This window comes from Vidua macroura, chromosome Z (genome assembly GCF_024509145.1).
Source record: "Vidua macroura isolate BioBank_ID:100142 chromosome Z, ASM2450914v1, whole genome shotgun sequence".
Classification (NCBI taxonomy): domain Eukaryota; kingdom Metazoa; phylum Chordata; class Aves; order Passeriformes; family Viduidae; genus Vidua; species Vidua macroura.
In genome coordinates this window covers 59,544,715-59,561,512 of record NC_071611.1, presented here as the reverse complement: position 1 = coordinate 59,561,512, position 16,798 = coordinate 59,544,715, and the positions used below count along the sequence as shown (strand labels likewise).

General features: G+C 37.5%; 1 protein-coding gene across 1 annotated transcript in view; it reads right to left on the bottom strand.

Annotated features, from left to right (window-relative positions):
- Positions 1 to 16,798, bottom strand: part of TMC1 (transmembrane channel like 1) — a 55,928-nt gene that overhangs the window by 23,749 nt on the left and 15,381 nt on the right. The window contains exons 5-7 of the mRNA XM_054002405.1: positions 4,927 to 5,017; positions 4,003 to 4,084; positions 853 to 959 (exon numbers count right to left, since the gene is read on the bottom strand). Of these exons, the coding sequence (XP_053858380.1) occupies positions 853 to 959; positions 4,003 to 4,084; positions 4,927 to 5,017 (280 nt within the window). The remainder of the gene's footprint in view (positions 1 to 852; positions 960 to 4,002; positions 4,085 to 4,926; positions 5,018 to 16,798) is intronic.

Sequence of the window (16,798 nt, the reverse complement as noted above, 5' to 3'; positions counted from 1 at the left end):
CCACAGCACTGAATCCCATCAAACCCTATAGATTTGTAGGGATCTAGATGGAGGGATCAAGTCACTGAAATGCTGGGCTGGGAAGTTACTGGAAATTCCTACCTCTTTCTTATCCGCTTACTACAAAATGAGAAAGCTAAGAGGAATATGAGATATTGAAATCAGGGAGATGGCACAATAATTTTAATTTCATAAAGCCTTGCTTTTAGAAGGGCAATATGGTAGCTCAAAGAAACTCAGGAAGTATTACATTTCATAGAAGTAATTTATGTCTGAATCCAATGTCTGCTCTAAGTACCACTCTTAACAGAGATGTTGCACAGTGCAAAATATGAGAGGTCTCTCGTGACTTTACAGCCCTGTTATGCCTTATCAGCATGTGAGTGCTGCATCTGAAAGGATCCTTTGAGCCCCAGGATGCAATATGCTATTGCAATGCATATTTAGTCAACATAGTCCCCCATGAGTTTTCTTCATCTCAGTTCCTCAACTTTGTTATGCACAGAACAACCAAAAACAAACAAATAAGTAAGCAAACAAACAAACAAACAAATCCACTCCCCCATATAACAAAAATCCCTTACATCTATGTCATCCCAGACTTCAAAAACCATTTCAGAAGACAACCCTAAATATATTTTACATTTTCCTGTCCTGTTTAATTCAAGACATCTCTCTGTAGAGACAACTGTCCACAAAGGAAGCCCATTTTTACAGACTTAGTACAGTCTAATACTTGCAAATGGACCATAAAGAGACTAAAAACCATTTAAAGATGCAGTCCTATGAAATCTCACTGCAAAGACAGAAATCCACATGGCAATCCTCAAAGATAATTTAAAGGATTCCCACCTCAGGCACCATTACAAGACCAAAAGTCAATCCAAAGAGAATCATATTTATTCCATACATCCAACGCAAGAATATGAAATAAGATGCCACTGATGAGCCAAAGTGACCTGTGAAAACATGAGACGTGATTAAAAGGCAGATAAGCTGGTCCTTTGAATTTATTTTATGTAAGGATGCACAAAACTTATTAAAAAGAAGTAAAATCATGAGAGGCTTTTACACATTTAATTTATTCAAATTTTAATTAATTCTACATTTAATTAATTTTAATTTTTTTCTTTATTACCATAATTCTAATAAATTTCCTGCATATTGCATACTAGTATGGCTTGAGCTGGTTGAAAAAACAGGAACAAAAATATAAAAGTATTAGTTAAATAGAGTTTCTAGGGTCATATAAAAGCTGTGATACTTGCTCTTATTAAGTAATATCTAGAAGTATGTTTCAATTATATTTTTTTCTGTCTGATGTGGATTTTAAGCATTCTTGACATGCTAAAGCAGAACCAGCCCAGTTTTAATGAGAAGCACCGCAGTATTAGCCAGTGGGTAAAGTCTTTCCAAGGTGACAAAACACTTGTCTGTGCTATTATAATTGTGCTCAGCAGATTTTTTCACTAGAGATGAAAAACATTATCTCCAAGTGTTTGTACTCTTCCTTTCTCTTACTCTTCTGCTTATGTGCTCTATCTGTAGCCAGGTGTGCAGGCAGTCCCATCTCTAGGTGAAGGATTTGACCTCAAGCACTCCAGAACCTAACCCAGACCAGTGCACAAATTAGAAGCTGCAGGGAAAGCACTGACAACCAAGAGCCTGTTTTGACCCATGCTCTGCAAGTCAGGGCAAATAAAAATAAAAGCTCAGATAAATTACTATAGGAGAGCTGTCCGTTAGAAAAGTACTACATTGCAGTTCCATTACCATTCATTTGCAGGGGAAAAAATGACCTTTCAATATGTTTTTCATACACATTCTAGTTTGTGAGCCTGGAGCACACCTCAGCAAATGAAAAGTAAATCTCTCTGTTCAGAGTGACTTATTTATATTGTTGTTTCCAAACCCTTTTTCAGACATGCAACACATTCTTTCAGTCTGTAATATGAAATTAATATATCTTGTATTATTTGGGATGCATATATTCATATTTTACTGTAACAGCTCAATCAGTAGAAAATTTAATACACTTAAACAGGTATAATCCCAAAGTATAAAAAGAGGCCAACTAAGAGACATTTATCACAGATCTGCAAAGGGAGGAACAAACCATTCTGCAAAGGATTTCAGCATTTTGAATCTGCTTTTTTCACAGTTCAGAATTAAACCATCATTTTGAAATTTTGTGTGAAGTGGCCAATCTTAGCAGTGACCAACATAATGGGAAGTCTGGGGAGAGGTATAAATCAAGAGACTTTGAGTTAGTCTGTCTGGTTTTAAGATGCAGATTACCCAATTATAACCAAACTGCAGCCTTTGGGGGATACTATGGACTCAAAAAATACAGTGCAGGAAATTACAAGTATTTCTGATTTCAGGTTACTTTTGTAGACATCTCCATATCCCATTATTTCTTTTGCTCAAATCCTAATATCCTCGTTGTATTGGGAATACCTTCTTTTCATGCACTCAGTTATAGTTCTTGTATCAGTTATCCTGATGAAACCTCTGCTATGCATCCATCTGGAACATCTGCAGTGAGGCAATGCATTGGAATTACCTGCATCAGGACAGTTATTGCAAGTGAATGCACAGACCATTCATGTGCTTTATTCTTTTTCACCAATCAGGCAAGAACAGACAATTTTTAGTAAGTAAAAAGCTTAACTATGGATGAGGACAATTTAGCCATGACTGCCCTCAGCTGCATTTTCAGAGTAGGCAGGTCCAAACAGGGCCCTGCAACAGGGAACATGGAAATTGACACAAATGGACTGCACTAGCTGTGAACAAAACCAGTCCAAATTTCACCAGTATTTTGAATCCACTCTGAGGTGCAACATGTTCTGTGTATGAATGAAATAGTTTTAAGTAAACTTTAGTCATCTTTTCCTGCATCCACAGTCTCACCACACTAGGCATTGGTATGGAGATAGATGTGCATTTTATAGATTTCATCAGTGGAATAGGATTCACCCTGTCCCAAACCAGGTCTGTGTGATTCCCATAAAGTCCTTTTGCACAGATAATACTGATAATATCTGTTCTGTAAGGAAAAGAATAATTTATATTTTCTACATGCAAATACTTCATATATTTGTCAACTTCTCTTTTAAACATCAAAGTCCCAGCATCAGATTCACCTATTGTCCACATGAGGACACAGCACAGCAGATGCCCTTTGTTTTGAAGCCAGTCTCCCTGAGCTAGAAGAGACTCACATCTTGAAGAAGGGAGCCTATCTGAAGCACAGTGCTTCAAGCTTTCACCTGATCTTTCTAGATAGCTGGAGCACTGGAAGAGTCAAACTCAACTGAGAAAGGCTCTTTATGTTGTAGTGGGAAGCACTTGTTGTAAAAGGAATCTAAGTGGCAGACCTTCACTCAGGAAACCACACACTTAAGTCAAATCTCCCTCAAATAAAGGGCTGCAGTTTAAATTCATCACTGGAATGTCAACACAAAACTGAATTGTGACAGACCCCTACTCTCAAATAGACCCATAGTACTAACTACATTGCCTCATTTATATATGGGCCATCCAAGACCAATACTGTTCTCTCTGTGTTTTTTTATGTGGCTGACAATGACAAAAAGGCAACTTACACAAAGCTCAAGATAATGAAAAAAGTGGCAGAAATAATTGAAATAATTGCGGTATAGCCTATATAGTATAATCTGTATAAAATAAATACAGAAAAAATAAAGTGAAGGTGAATAAAGTGAATGGCTAAGTCCCAATTATACTTTTTTGTGATTCATTTCAACACTGTTTTTTTTTAACTGCTACCTGTATAGTGACAATTTTTATCTGTAAAGTGGTACCCTCTGAAGACGATTTTCAACTAGTTATATTATCAAGCTCAATAAATATTAATGAAAAAATAAATACTCATTGATTTTAAACTATGCATTGAATACAGATGCATATACTAAAAAAATTATCATTTGGCAGACATCAGAAATATGATACTAGATCCTATTCTTACTTACTTACTTTCAATCTCCTTAATTTTCATTTCCCAGGGTATGCAGGCTGTCTTAAAATTTTCAAAATCTCTTTGAAACTTCATCCATTTCTGGAAAGAGTCACAGAAAAGAAAAAACAAAAACCACACCATCATCTCAGTGCCCAGATGCTAAGTTCTTCCTTGACCTAATGTAACCCCTTAATCATTCACAAAATCCATTGGCAGAGTCCACAAAGTAATTGTGAAGAGCCATCTCCTTTTGTTTATTTTAATATGTCTTCTACTGGATTTGTGTGAAGTTCCTATTTCTACCACAACAATTATTAGCTAATCACTTTCTTTCATGCCAATCTGTTCTCTCTTTCTTTTTCTTTTTCTTTTTCTTTTTCTTTTTCTTTTTCTTTTTCTTTTTCTTTTTCTTTTTCTTTTTCGTTTTCTTTTTTCTTTCTCTTTTTCATCTTTTTCTTCCTCATTTTTTCTTTTTCTTTCTCTTTCTCTTTCTCTTTCTCTTTCTCTTTCTCTTTCTCTTTCTCTTTTTTTTTTTTATCTTTCACAGAAGGCTGTCTCAAGGGAAAAACTGAACTTTGGATTCAGTCCACACAAATACTCAATCCACACGAAGACAAATTAACTTTCACAAGATATTGAACCCTTGCAAACTCCTGTAAAACAGCTGATTTTTGTTTTGATGACAAATTTCAAAAATCAAACTACAAGCTTTCATTAGAGATATTTTCATGCAAGAAAAATAAAATTTTAAAAAGTTTATTTTTAAATAAACATTTAAAAGAAAATAAAATATAAAAATAAAAGTTTAATAAATAAAAAATAAAAGTTTAAAATCCATGGAAAGACAAAGAATGCTACTGTGGAATATGAGTACCCATGGCAATAATCTTCAGAAGGCTTGCTATGAGCTTCACAGGAAGTTAGTGAAACAATCCATTTACCTTGGTCATCATCACTTTGTATGCATAGAATTTTTTTCCTTTTCCTTTTCCAAGAGCACCTTCAAACTTCTCAACAAAAAGCTGTGCTTCCCTGGAAAATGAAGGCAAAAGAGAGATATAAATTATGTTATAAATAAATTTTATATTGTCCCTAACATATTAATGTAATTTTTTTACTCCTCATAGAGCTTTATAAAATCTTGTTACCTTAGTAATGTTTGAAAAAGAAAGCTCAGAGTTTTTCTATTTTGCAGAAGACTATATATGTAATGTATATGTAATGCAAAAATCAAGCAACTTCATTCACCTGATCTAATACAAACATATTTGGAGCTCTCAGATTTGCCTATGTCCAGTCAAGGTTACTAAATATGTTTAATCACTGTAAGTAAGTAAACTGACTTTTGCAGTTAAGCTACTGCCCATTTATGTGATGCACAAACAGTTATTCCTGTTATCCCGATAGTTATTCCAACAGAAGAAAGAGGGATCTTCATAGGACACTGCGGGTTCTTGGTGGTGATCACCTTTCTTGCTTTCTGTAATCCTTTGCTTTTTCCTACTCTTCTAATTTCTTCCTTGCTCTCTTCTTTAATAGTGAATAAAAGTGAATTTTATTTTAATTACCAACATTTGACCTCCTTTGTGTCTTAGTCATGCTCTGGATACCTTTGAGCTTCTCCCCTCTGTGTTCTCAGTTTAGGATGCATTCCCAGGTTGGGAGAGAGATGTGTACACTAGAGCTTTGGTTCCCTTGTGCCCACCCTTCTCAATACTACATGTAATTTCGCCCTTCTGAATTTTTGCAAACATCTTCTCTATCTGTACCATTCCCAGAGTAATTTCTTTGAAACACAGGTTCTCTGGTCCCCAAAAGGCTAAAATTTTGCCTATAGAGATATACAAGTTAAATAATATAAAGATGAAAGGAAGACTTTTAAACTCCTTAAAATGCATAAAGTCCACGGATTAAAACAATAAAGATATGAGATCAAGTGCATTTTAATGTTTCCTCCATTTAATCCAATTTCAATGTATGACTTTCCACTATGTCTCTCCTGAGAAAATGTGCTCTAAAGGCTAAATGTCCTAAACCACTGGAAAAAGGACTAAGGATTCTTAACTCTCAGTGTATGCACAATGCTTTAAACTGTTTTGTTGTCACACTGTATAACTTCAAAGCACTCTATATTATGCTTATTATTATTATATTGTATTGCACAAAGCACCTGGGAGAAGGTAGACTATTAGGAAAATACTAATTGTGATGCATATTGATGTTGATGCACTTTTCTTTCTTTCCAGAACTCCTACAGATAAGTTTACCAAGTGAAATTAATTATCATGCTTATATTTTCTGCTCATATATTTTATACAAGGAAGGAAAAACAGTGACAAACTGCAAAATCTGGCAACCGTAATGACAGTATAGCAGTGTAGTTGAGATAAAGGAGAATTAAAATTATGTGAGAAGATGGCCTTTAGCCATGACATAACTTTTCTCAACATCTGTAAAAGTAACTGTGTATTTTTAGTAACTGCAAATGCTTAGGGTAATCTTCAGTCTGAAGATCTATCAAATCCTTTTACAACTTAGATATCCACTGCAACAATTGCTTTAGCTTGCAGTACCAAGGATCCAAATAAGTGCACTTAAGTGCAAAATTGAGTTATTGAATTTAATTTTCAGTGATTGAGAGCTTTCCTCATTTGAGAGTCCTCTGAGCACTCTCCCCTTCCAAGTGCTTTCACCCAAACCCAGCTGGTGAAACATCAGAGCCAGTGCAAGTTCACCTGACCTTCTCAGGATTTCTGCATGCCTTTTCACAAATTATGAATGTTAATTTAATAACTTTTTTTTCTCTCTATAGCACAAGTAAAGCAAAGATTTAGATTAGCCACCCCCACAGCCACAGAGCCCACCTATTCATCACATCAAACATGTTCTTTGAGGTTCAAGTCAGTGTTCTTTTAGGGGTATAGATCCTTTATTTCCAATTCTGTGTTTCTAGATCACATTTGAATTCTGGATTTTTAAGTCTGATCTTTCTGTATTTAACTAGTACTGACACTCATTGGGGATTCTTTATTTTCCAAACCACTCTGAGTCCTCCAGAGATTTTACAACACACTGCTCACATATCATTTTTTTCATTTGGATTCTCAGAAAAATCTACAATTAAATTTCAACCCTTCCAAGTAAGTCATAGAAAACAGATTAGTTCAGCTTCAGGAAACCTGTGTCCAAGGGTCACCTTTAAACCCAAGCCACAGGATCCAAAATCTTACTGCTCTGTCAATAGGGCGTTCTGACAGCAGATGGCAGCTTCCTCCTAAATTCAGCAGTCAGTGCTGGAACAGCGCCATAAAAGCAGGAAGACAATAAATTGTATACCTATCAATCTCCCAGGCCGGCATACTATACTCTACTATCATTTCTATCACTGGGTAATTCACGCTTGTTCATGAAAATTTTCTGAAATCAAAACCTACAGAGTAGAAAACTTGTTTTCAGTTACTAATTATGCTGCAGAATACGAAATTTTCAAATTTTAAGTGGGGTTTTTTTCAGAGTGAAGCAATAAATTACAAACTTAAGAACACAGTGTGAAAACAGCAGTGAATACATTAAAAATCCTTGATAGCATATATGAGTACTTTTAACATCTATAGGTGAAACACTCAAGGTTTCCACAAACTTGTTCTGATATAAAATAAAGTTAAGCCAAAACATGAAGGAATTTTCCACTATCAAATTCCTAAAAAATATTTATCTTAAACCTCTTTTTGACTTGTTTTAAATTAATTCTGTAAGGTTTTCTACCAAAACTATTTTTTTATCTTCATCTGCCTCCTGGACCCCCATCAAGCAATCTTTCAAGTGTTATCAGTATTTAAGTTTTTTTCCAGGACAAAACAAAAAATTGCTTTTTGAAGGTGGTGATCTGGACCTACAGATTTTATGCTGCTGATTGTTCTGAATGTTCCTTTGGATTCTGCTTTGCCAGTGGCTGAAATTTTCTCTCTCTTTGCACTCATTCTTCCCTAAAGGTTTTATAACCTTTTTTTACTGTTTTTCATTCAGTTTCCCTGCATTGGACTAAGTTCATCATTGCATGACAAACAACCATTTCTTACTGAGTGGCTACAAATGTAGTCAACTGAGTTGTACAAGAAAGACTGGACCAAAAATCTGTTGGATCCACATGTGCACAATATTTATGAAGTTATTTTCATGTTTAATCAAAGAAGTGTGAAGCAGCTCCTTTCACTTTCTTAATAAATTGCATTTGCATACTAAAAAGTCTGTTGTATAAATGCTGAAAGAAATCAGTTAAATCCAAATGGTGGACTTGCAGTATTATTTTCATTTTCATTTACACTGAATTTTACTCTGGTCTAATAACAACGCACTTTAATTTTTTTTTTTTTTTTAATTAATAGAATTGCTGACATTAATGCATTGACCATTAATGCACCCTGACCATGACAAGAAGGTGTTTCAAACACACATTAAAAATGGTGGCCATAATGTTCCCAATTCTTGTGAAGTAATGGCCAAAATCATCACATAGTTAATAACCACCATATAATTAATAAAAGAGTAGCACATGCTATATGGTCAAAAGAGTGGTGGTGAATAGAATTAAATCCATCTGTCATCCAGTTGCAGTGGTGTTCCCCAGGGCTCAGTACAGAGGAGAGTCCTGCTCTATTAATGATCTGGAGGAGGGGATCAAGGGCACCCTCAGTCAGTTTGCCTCCTCAGAGGAGGTTGTAGTGAAGAGGGAATCAGTCTCTTCTTCCAGGTACAAGCGACAGGACAAGAAACAGTCTCAAACTGTTCCAGTGGAGGTTTAGATTGTATATTACAAAAAATTTCTTCACCAAAAGGTTGTCAAGCATTGGAACAGGCTGCCCAGGGAAGTGGTTGACTCACCATCCCTGGAGGTTTTGAAAAAAATGTGTAAATGTCATGATAAGGGACTTGGAGAGATGGAGTTGACAGTGATGTGTTAATGGCTGGACTCAATGATCGTAAGATACTTTTCCAATCTAAATTGTTTTGTATTATTGTTATGGAATTGTATTTTTTTTTTAATGAATTTTTTTTGCGAAAGAATAGTGGAAGTATTCTTTCACTATTGAAATAAAAGAAATCAAGTTACTTTTGATGTTCTACAGGCATATCTTACATTTTGGTAATTTTACTAATCACATTCTAAATAACATTTTCATATTGCTTATGATGCTAGAGCCAACAAACGGAATATGCATTCATTTTCTCCTCAGCTTTTCTTCCCCCAGCTCTGCAGCAGATTATTCCACGGACTACTTACTCCTGACTTCTGTGGTTTGTAAGTTACTTAAAATTCCTGGTCTTAAAATTTCAGCATCAACTTGGCACCATTCACTCAGGGACCAGGCTTGCCATGTCCTTTCCATGTCTGTGACATATGTTCTTAAAAAGTATAGTTCAACAGATTGCTTAATTTTAAGGTTTCTACCTTGATGTCTAAACTACCTAAATGAAAGACCTCTGTTTGTACATCCCTGTGAATTTCTGTCAAACTTTGTCCTTTCCTCCATGTCTTTTGTGCTATAAACAGGAAGAATGGGCAAGTCTTAGAAATACTTCAGAAACCACAAAAAAAAACCAGAAGTACATATATACATATTCATGCCCACTTGGAAGTATTGCAATTTCACAAACATGAGGATGTGTCAAAAACAATGCAGACCAACAAAACCAAGCTTTGTAATCACTGGTATCATGTGTTAGAGGTAAATTATCTGTATCACAAGATAGGCCAAAGTGTCCCTCACTAGCTGTGAATTTAAAGAAACTTTAGAGAAAGCTTATTAATTGACTTACAGATGCAAGCACTAATAAATGTTTCAGAGGGCCAGGCATTATTGTCCCAGAGAAGCCTGAGTTAATTATTAATACAAGGTGTGGAGTTACAGCTTCCAAAGTGATAGGTATATGGTACCTCAAGCACTTCTGTGCTGCACAGGGGATGTGTTACAGCTCTTAGAGCTTGTTGCTAATGAATAGGATGTGAGTGGATTGATCACATTTTTCAGTAACAGTTCAGGAAACTTTCAGACTCTAAGAACTAAAAGCTCAATAAAAAGAAATGTTGACCATCTAGGACTTTTGTAAGTCTTAGAAGATTGGCTGAAAACAGACTTCAAAACAAATATTGCCAGGCACAGCTCACTTAAAAAGCAGTTCAGCTACAATAGTGGGCAAATTATATTGTTATTTAATACCTAGCTGGCCTCCAAGACATCCAGTCTGGCGTCCAGGACTGTCAGTATATCCATAGTAAGAGAGATGAAATACTGATTGATGGGAGTACAAAGAGTGCAAAAACAGATGAGAAATTTCCACCATCTCACACATGTGCCTTATAAATCTTTGGGTTTGTATGCTTATAAAATTTCTTATTTCCAATTCATCTTGATGGACAGTCTAAGTCCTGTAATAAAATTAATTATGCTAGAAAAATACTGAAAAATCACCATAATGTATTCTGTCCCTAGAATGTGATCTGCTGTGATGAAGTGACCACATCAGTGGAAAAGAGAAGCACATCAACCTGTTGAAGCTAGTCCAAAGGAGACCAAGTTGCTCTTAGAGTAACTTGGTTAGAAGGATGGAGCCAGCCTCCTAAGAGGAAAGCCTGGAAGAACTGGGTTTGCTCAGCCTGGAAAAGAAAATGTTTCAAGGTGACTTATTTACAGCCTTCCAGTACCTGAAAGGGACCTGCAAGAGAGGGGGGGACTTCTTACGAGAGGATGTAGTGACAGGTCATGGGAGAAAGTCTTCCAACTGAGATAGAATGTGTTTGTATTAGATATTAGGAAGAAATTCTTTACTGTGAAGGTGATGAAGTGCTGTCATAGGTTGTCTAGAGAAGTTGTGGATGCCCTATTTCTGGAAGTGTTTGAGGCCAGGCTGGATGGGGCTGTGAGCAACCTGGTCTAGGGAAAGGTGTCCCTTCCAATGGCAGGTGGGTTGGAATAAATTTAATTTTAAGGGCCCTTCCAACCCAAACTGTTCTATGATTCTAAGTGAAGAACAGTTTCTGCACTGCTCTGATTTTTCTAGGGAAAAGAAAATAGTTCTCACATCTTTCTTTATGGTGTGTGTTTAATTGGAAGTCCTTCAAAAAGCCTAAACTTGATGTTTTACTATCTTTTTTCATATAACTTGTTATTTCACTTGTTTTGATAGTGTATTAACTGTCTTGTGGTTTCTCTGGATTCTTGCGCTCAGTTCTCTAATTACATGTTACCATAATAAACATTGCTGTTGGATACAAACTGCTCAGTTACTAATGGAATTTGTGCGTTTATAGCACAGAATTTTGTTCATCTAAAGTGCTATGAACATTAATAATGACTATACCAGAGGCAAACACAGTAGCACAGCATTTAAACCCTTCCCTTTTCTTCATATTGGTGCAAAACTCAGGCAGAAAAAAAAAAAAAACAGGCAGAAAACTCAGGACAGAAAAAAAACTCAGGCATAAACAAGAATGCAGTTCCCAAAATCCAAAATCCAATCCTCAGATTTAAACTGTGATAGCTTTCCCGGGAGGTTTTCCAGTTTGCAACAGCTGAAGCTCTGGCCCTTTAGTTTTATGGGGTTTTTTTTGTACCTTCTAATCCAAAAATCACAGAATCATAGAATGGTCAAGGTTGGGAGAGACCTTTAACAGACCTTATGTGCAACCATCAACCCAGCACTACCACTGTAACTCCAAAAACACTAAACCACATCACCAAACACCAGTTCCAGATGCCTCTTAAGCACCTCCAGGGATGGTGACTCCACCACCTCCCTGGGCAACCAATTCCAATTCACCCTAACAGTGATAATTCTTTTATACTATCTTATCTGACTCTCCCTTGTCTCAGCCTAAGGCCATTTCCTCTTGTCCTCTCACTGCAGGCACTGTAGTGGATACGGGCCCTGGCTCACCACAGCCTCCTTACAGGGAGCTGCAAAAAGCAATGAGGTCCCCCCTGAGCCTCCTCTTCTTGAGGCTAAACAGCCCCAGCTGTGCCTCATGAGAGATGTTCTTCAGTTCTTTCAGGAGCCTTGTTGCCCTTCAGTGGACAGGCTCCAGCCCCTCAGTGTCCCTTTTAAAGTGAGGGGCCCAGAACCGAGCACAGACTTGAGGTGAGGCCTCCCCAGTGCCTGGTACAGGGGCACGATCACTGCCCTTGTCCTGCTGGTCACGCTGTTCTAGACACAGGCCACTGGTCTTTTTGGCCACCTGGGCACACTGCTGGCTCATGTTCAAACAGCAACGCCCAAGTTCCTTTCTGAAGAACAGCTCTTGAGCCACCTAACCCCAAGACTGTAGCACTGCACAGAGGCTGCTGCAACCCCAGTGCAAGACACAGCACTTGGCCTTGTCGAACCTCCTGCAGTTGTCCTCAGCCCATTGATTGAGCTTGTCCCTCTGCAGAGCCTTCCTGCCCTCAAGCAGACCCACCCAGCACTCCCACCCAACTCAGTGTCATCTGCAAATTTAATGAGGGTGCAGTCAATTCCCATGCCCAAATCATCAATAAAAATGTTAGAGAATACTGACCCCAAAACAGAGCTGTGGGGAGCACCACTAGTGACTAGCCATCAGCAGGATTTAGGTCCATTCACTACCACTCTCGGGGCCCAGACAAACAGCTAGTTTTTACCCATCCGAGCCAATATTTCTGGAAGGATGCTTTGGGAGACTGTATCAAATGCTTTACTGGTCTAGACAGATGACATCCACAGGCTTCCCTTCATATACTAAGCGGGTCACTTTGTCATAGAAGGTAATCAACTTGGCCAACCACAACCTGCCTTTCATCAAACCATGTCGTCTGGGCTTGATCTTCTGATTGTCCTGCATAACGGCACTCAGGATAATATTTTCCATAAATTGTCCGGAACTGAGGTTAGGCTGACAGGCCTGTAGTTCCCCAGATCATCCTTCTCATCCTTCTTGTAGACGAGTGTTACATGTGCTAATTTCTAGCCAGCTGGAACTTCTCCAGTTAATCAGGACTGCAGGTAGGTGATTGAATGTGTTTTGGTTCTTTCACCAGTTTGCTTACTCCTGTGGAGTGGATCCCACCAGGACACATAGATTTATGCATGTCTAATTGGCATAGCGGGACACTAACCATCTCCTCCTGGATTGTGGGGGCTTCACTCATTTCCCGATCAACAACTTTCTGATCAAGGAGATGGCTATCATAAGGAAAACTGGCCTGATATTGATGATTTGAGAGAAAGAAGGCATTAAGTACCTCTGCCTTTCTCTCACTGCCTGTCACTACACTACCCTTCATATTCAACAAGCGATAGAGACACTCTTTGACCTTCCATTTACTGAAAATATATTTATAGAAGTTTTTTATTGTCTTTTAAAGTAGAGGCCAGTTGGGTTCTAGTAGGGCTTTGGCCATTCTTATCTTCTCCCTACATGAACTTGCGACATCCTGGTAGACCTCCCAAGTTACCCGTCCCTCCTTCCAGAAAAAATAGATTCCCTTTTTTTCCTGAGATCAAGCCTAATATTAACCAGGCTGGCCTTTTTCCCTAATGACTTGTCTTCCTGCATATGGGGCAGCCTGCTCCTGAATATTTAACAATTTCTTCTTTAAAGCATATCCATCCTTCCTGGACTCCTTTGGCCTTCAGGACTGATTCCCAAAGGTCTTTGTCAATCAGTCAATCAATCAATTTACTCCTCTCTCTAAATTTCAGTCTTGCAAGTAATAATTAATTCTCATTTTCACCTGATGGAAAAGATAGAGCAACAGGTATTCACAAAAAATGTAAAAGGTATTCACGAACCATGTAAACCAGTAGAAGGAAAATTACTAGAACAAGAAAACTGTTCTGAAGAAGAATATTTGTCTTCAAAATCACAAAGAGTCTGGACTCTAAGGCACACTCATATACTCAGCAGCACAGACCAGTGTGTCCCCAGCCCAAAGTCTAACAAGACTATTGCTTAGGGCCGAGGAGAGTAGGGATGCTGCTGTAACATCTTTTCACCCCTCTCCATGTCTCCTTCCTCTCTTTTTTCACATCTCCAGACCTGAGAAGATCTGACCATGATGTTTCAAGGTGAGCTTAGAGTCTGACAGTATCAATACAGCTCAACTTCAAACTGCAGAGGGACACTGTATCAGAGCAGTATCCTCATCAAGTCACAATTCTTCAGAGAATAAGCATGGGCTGCTTGAAATGCATCTTTTTAGACATGGGGATGTAAATTAGAAGTTAGACTTGATCTAAATTACCAGTGTAGTTCTATTAAGAATGCCATTTCTGCAATGAGCTCTCAGACATGTTTTGACAGAAGACATCTTCTGCAGAGTAACTAGTTCTACATCTGTGTTCTAAAATTATTGTTCATTCGTGCATTTTCCAAAGAATGAATGAAAATATTTATTATTTTACAAAGTAATCACTAGAGTTAAGTATAAATAATCAACTGTATTCCTACCCTATACAGTTTAAGCAATGAAATTTTTTTCCTTTGAAAATGCTTAAACAACATTTTTAAATTATTAAAAATACCTTGTTTTCTTAAAACCACAAATTTAATTGGAAATTAAATCTTTCCCTCAAAATTGTTTCTTTTGACAACACTTTTTTTAAAAAAACAACATTTAAAATGAAAAGTACTAATTGATGTTAATATTAACCATTCAAAATAATATTGTACAAGATTTTTGGTCTTGTTTTGTCATGTATAGGATCATTACTGGATAGCATTTTTTTTCCGTTCTTGGAAATAAAGATGCTAATACAGAACAAACATGGAAGTGAGAGCTGGCTTATATAATTATGTAACATTTATCATAATGTTGAGAAGAAACCTTCAATGAAGGATCTCTCAATTGTGAAAGCTGGGAGACAAAGAATAGGGCAATTTGCTCTTCCACCTGTAAGATAGTTTGTTTTTTTCCCCACACATCCCACAATATTCTAAATCCTTCACAGGGAAAGAAGAAGATGATAGGAGGAAATACTTGCTATAAACAATAGTTTACCAAGAGTTTCAAGAGGCAGAAATACTAACACAAGGTTATTCAAAAGTCACATTATTGATTTAAAAGTTTAAGGCACTTACAGACAGCACGTGTCCATTTTTCATATGTTCAAGAACAATAACAATAATGCCAATCTATTAGACTAATGATTCTGTTTAAAATATTAAATAACTTGCTAAAATACAGAACATAGATACCTTAAAATATGCTGATACTTTTGTAACTGTAATCATAATAGAGTGCCCATTCATAAGATAAAATTTTTACTTCAAGTAGCATAAAAACTCCTGGTCTTGTCTTGCAACTTAGTGGAACTTAGGCCAAAGAAACAATTACAAAAGCAGAGCTCTATAAAATGCACTCTATAACTGTATGTCCTGGGATCGGAAAAGCATTTAATGGCTTAGGCTGTAAAGAATCTTACAATCACTTATTTCCAGACCCTCTGCAATGAGCAGGGACACCTCATACTAGGCCAGGTTGAGCAGAGCTCCATCCAGCTTGTCCTCGGACATTTCCCGAATATAGCATCCACAACTTCTCTGGATAGCTTCATCCACTGTCTCTCTACCTTCACTATAGAGAATATCTTCCCTATATATATAGTCTGAATCTAAATTCTTTAAGTTTTCATTACCATTTTTCTTTAAGGTTTTGTTACACTTGTCTAATTTTCACATCTTCTTGTAAAACTCTGTTTTCATCTTCCTTTAAAGCATCCTTTAAGTATGGAAAGGCTGCTGTAGGGTGTCTCCAGGGCCTTCTCTTCTCCAGGCTGAGCAGCCCAATTCTCATGGCCTGTGTCCATAGGAAAGCTGTTCCAGTCTCCTGACCATTTCTGTGGCCCTCCTGTGGACCTGCCCAAGCAGGTTCATGCCTTTCCTGCATTGAGGACCCCAGATCTGGACATTTCAGGTGGGGTTCTAGAGTGGTTTAGAGGAGCAGAATTCCTTCCCTCACCCTACTGGCCACACTGCTTTGGATTTGGTTTGCTGGGCTGCAAACCCACATTGTAGGCTTTCCTTTGACTTTCCATCCACCAGCACCTCCAAGTCCTCCAAAGGGCTGTCCAAGCAGACATTGACCACCAGCTCCCTAGGTGTGATCATTCAGAAAATTTCTTAGCAACCTTACAGTCCACCCATTTAATCCATATCTTTACAATTTGGGGAGAGGATTTTGTGGGGTACCATGTCAAAGACCTTACAGAAGTCCAGCTAAAGGTCCTTCCTTTGTCCACTAATGTAGTAACTTCATCACAGAAGGTTTGTTCAGGCAGTTCTTTCCCTGGTGAAGAGGTGCTTATTGTCTCAAATCACCTCCCCATCTTCCAAGAGCCATAGTAGAGTTTCTAGGAGGATTTTTTCTGTGAATTATTGTATTAATAGACTGGGTGCATCTGTTTCCTCCACTATCACTGCCCATAACTGGAAGTATAGCAGAAAAAATAACTTCGGTGCCAACTTTCCTTACCAGATATCCCAAGGCCGAGAAGTGTCTCTTGAGCTCATCCTTGAGCTATGTGTTGCAGCAGCATCATTGCCCACTTGGAAACGCAATAGTAGAAAATAGTCTAAGGTACATACCAAGTCATGAAGTCTCCTTGGAATTGCTAGGAATTATGGCATAGAAGAATGGCTGTAAAAATATAAGCTTTCTCCTTAGGAAGACTACAAACAAATGTTAAGTTTATGATCATGGGGATCCTTCAGCTGTAGACTATCCAAAACCTAATCTGCTCATTTATACTTGACGAAAGTTCTCTTACCTTCACAATTCTTCTACTCTACATCTCCTA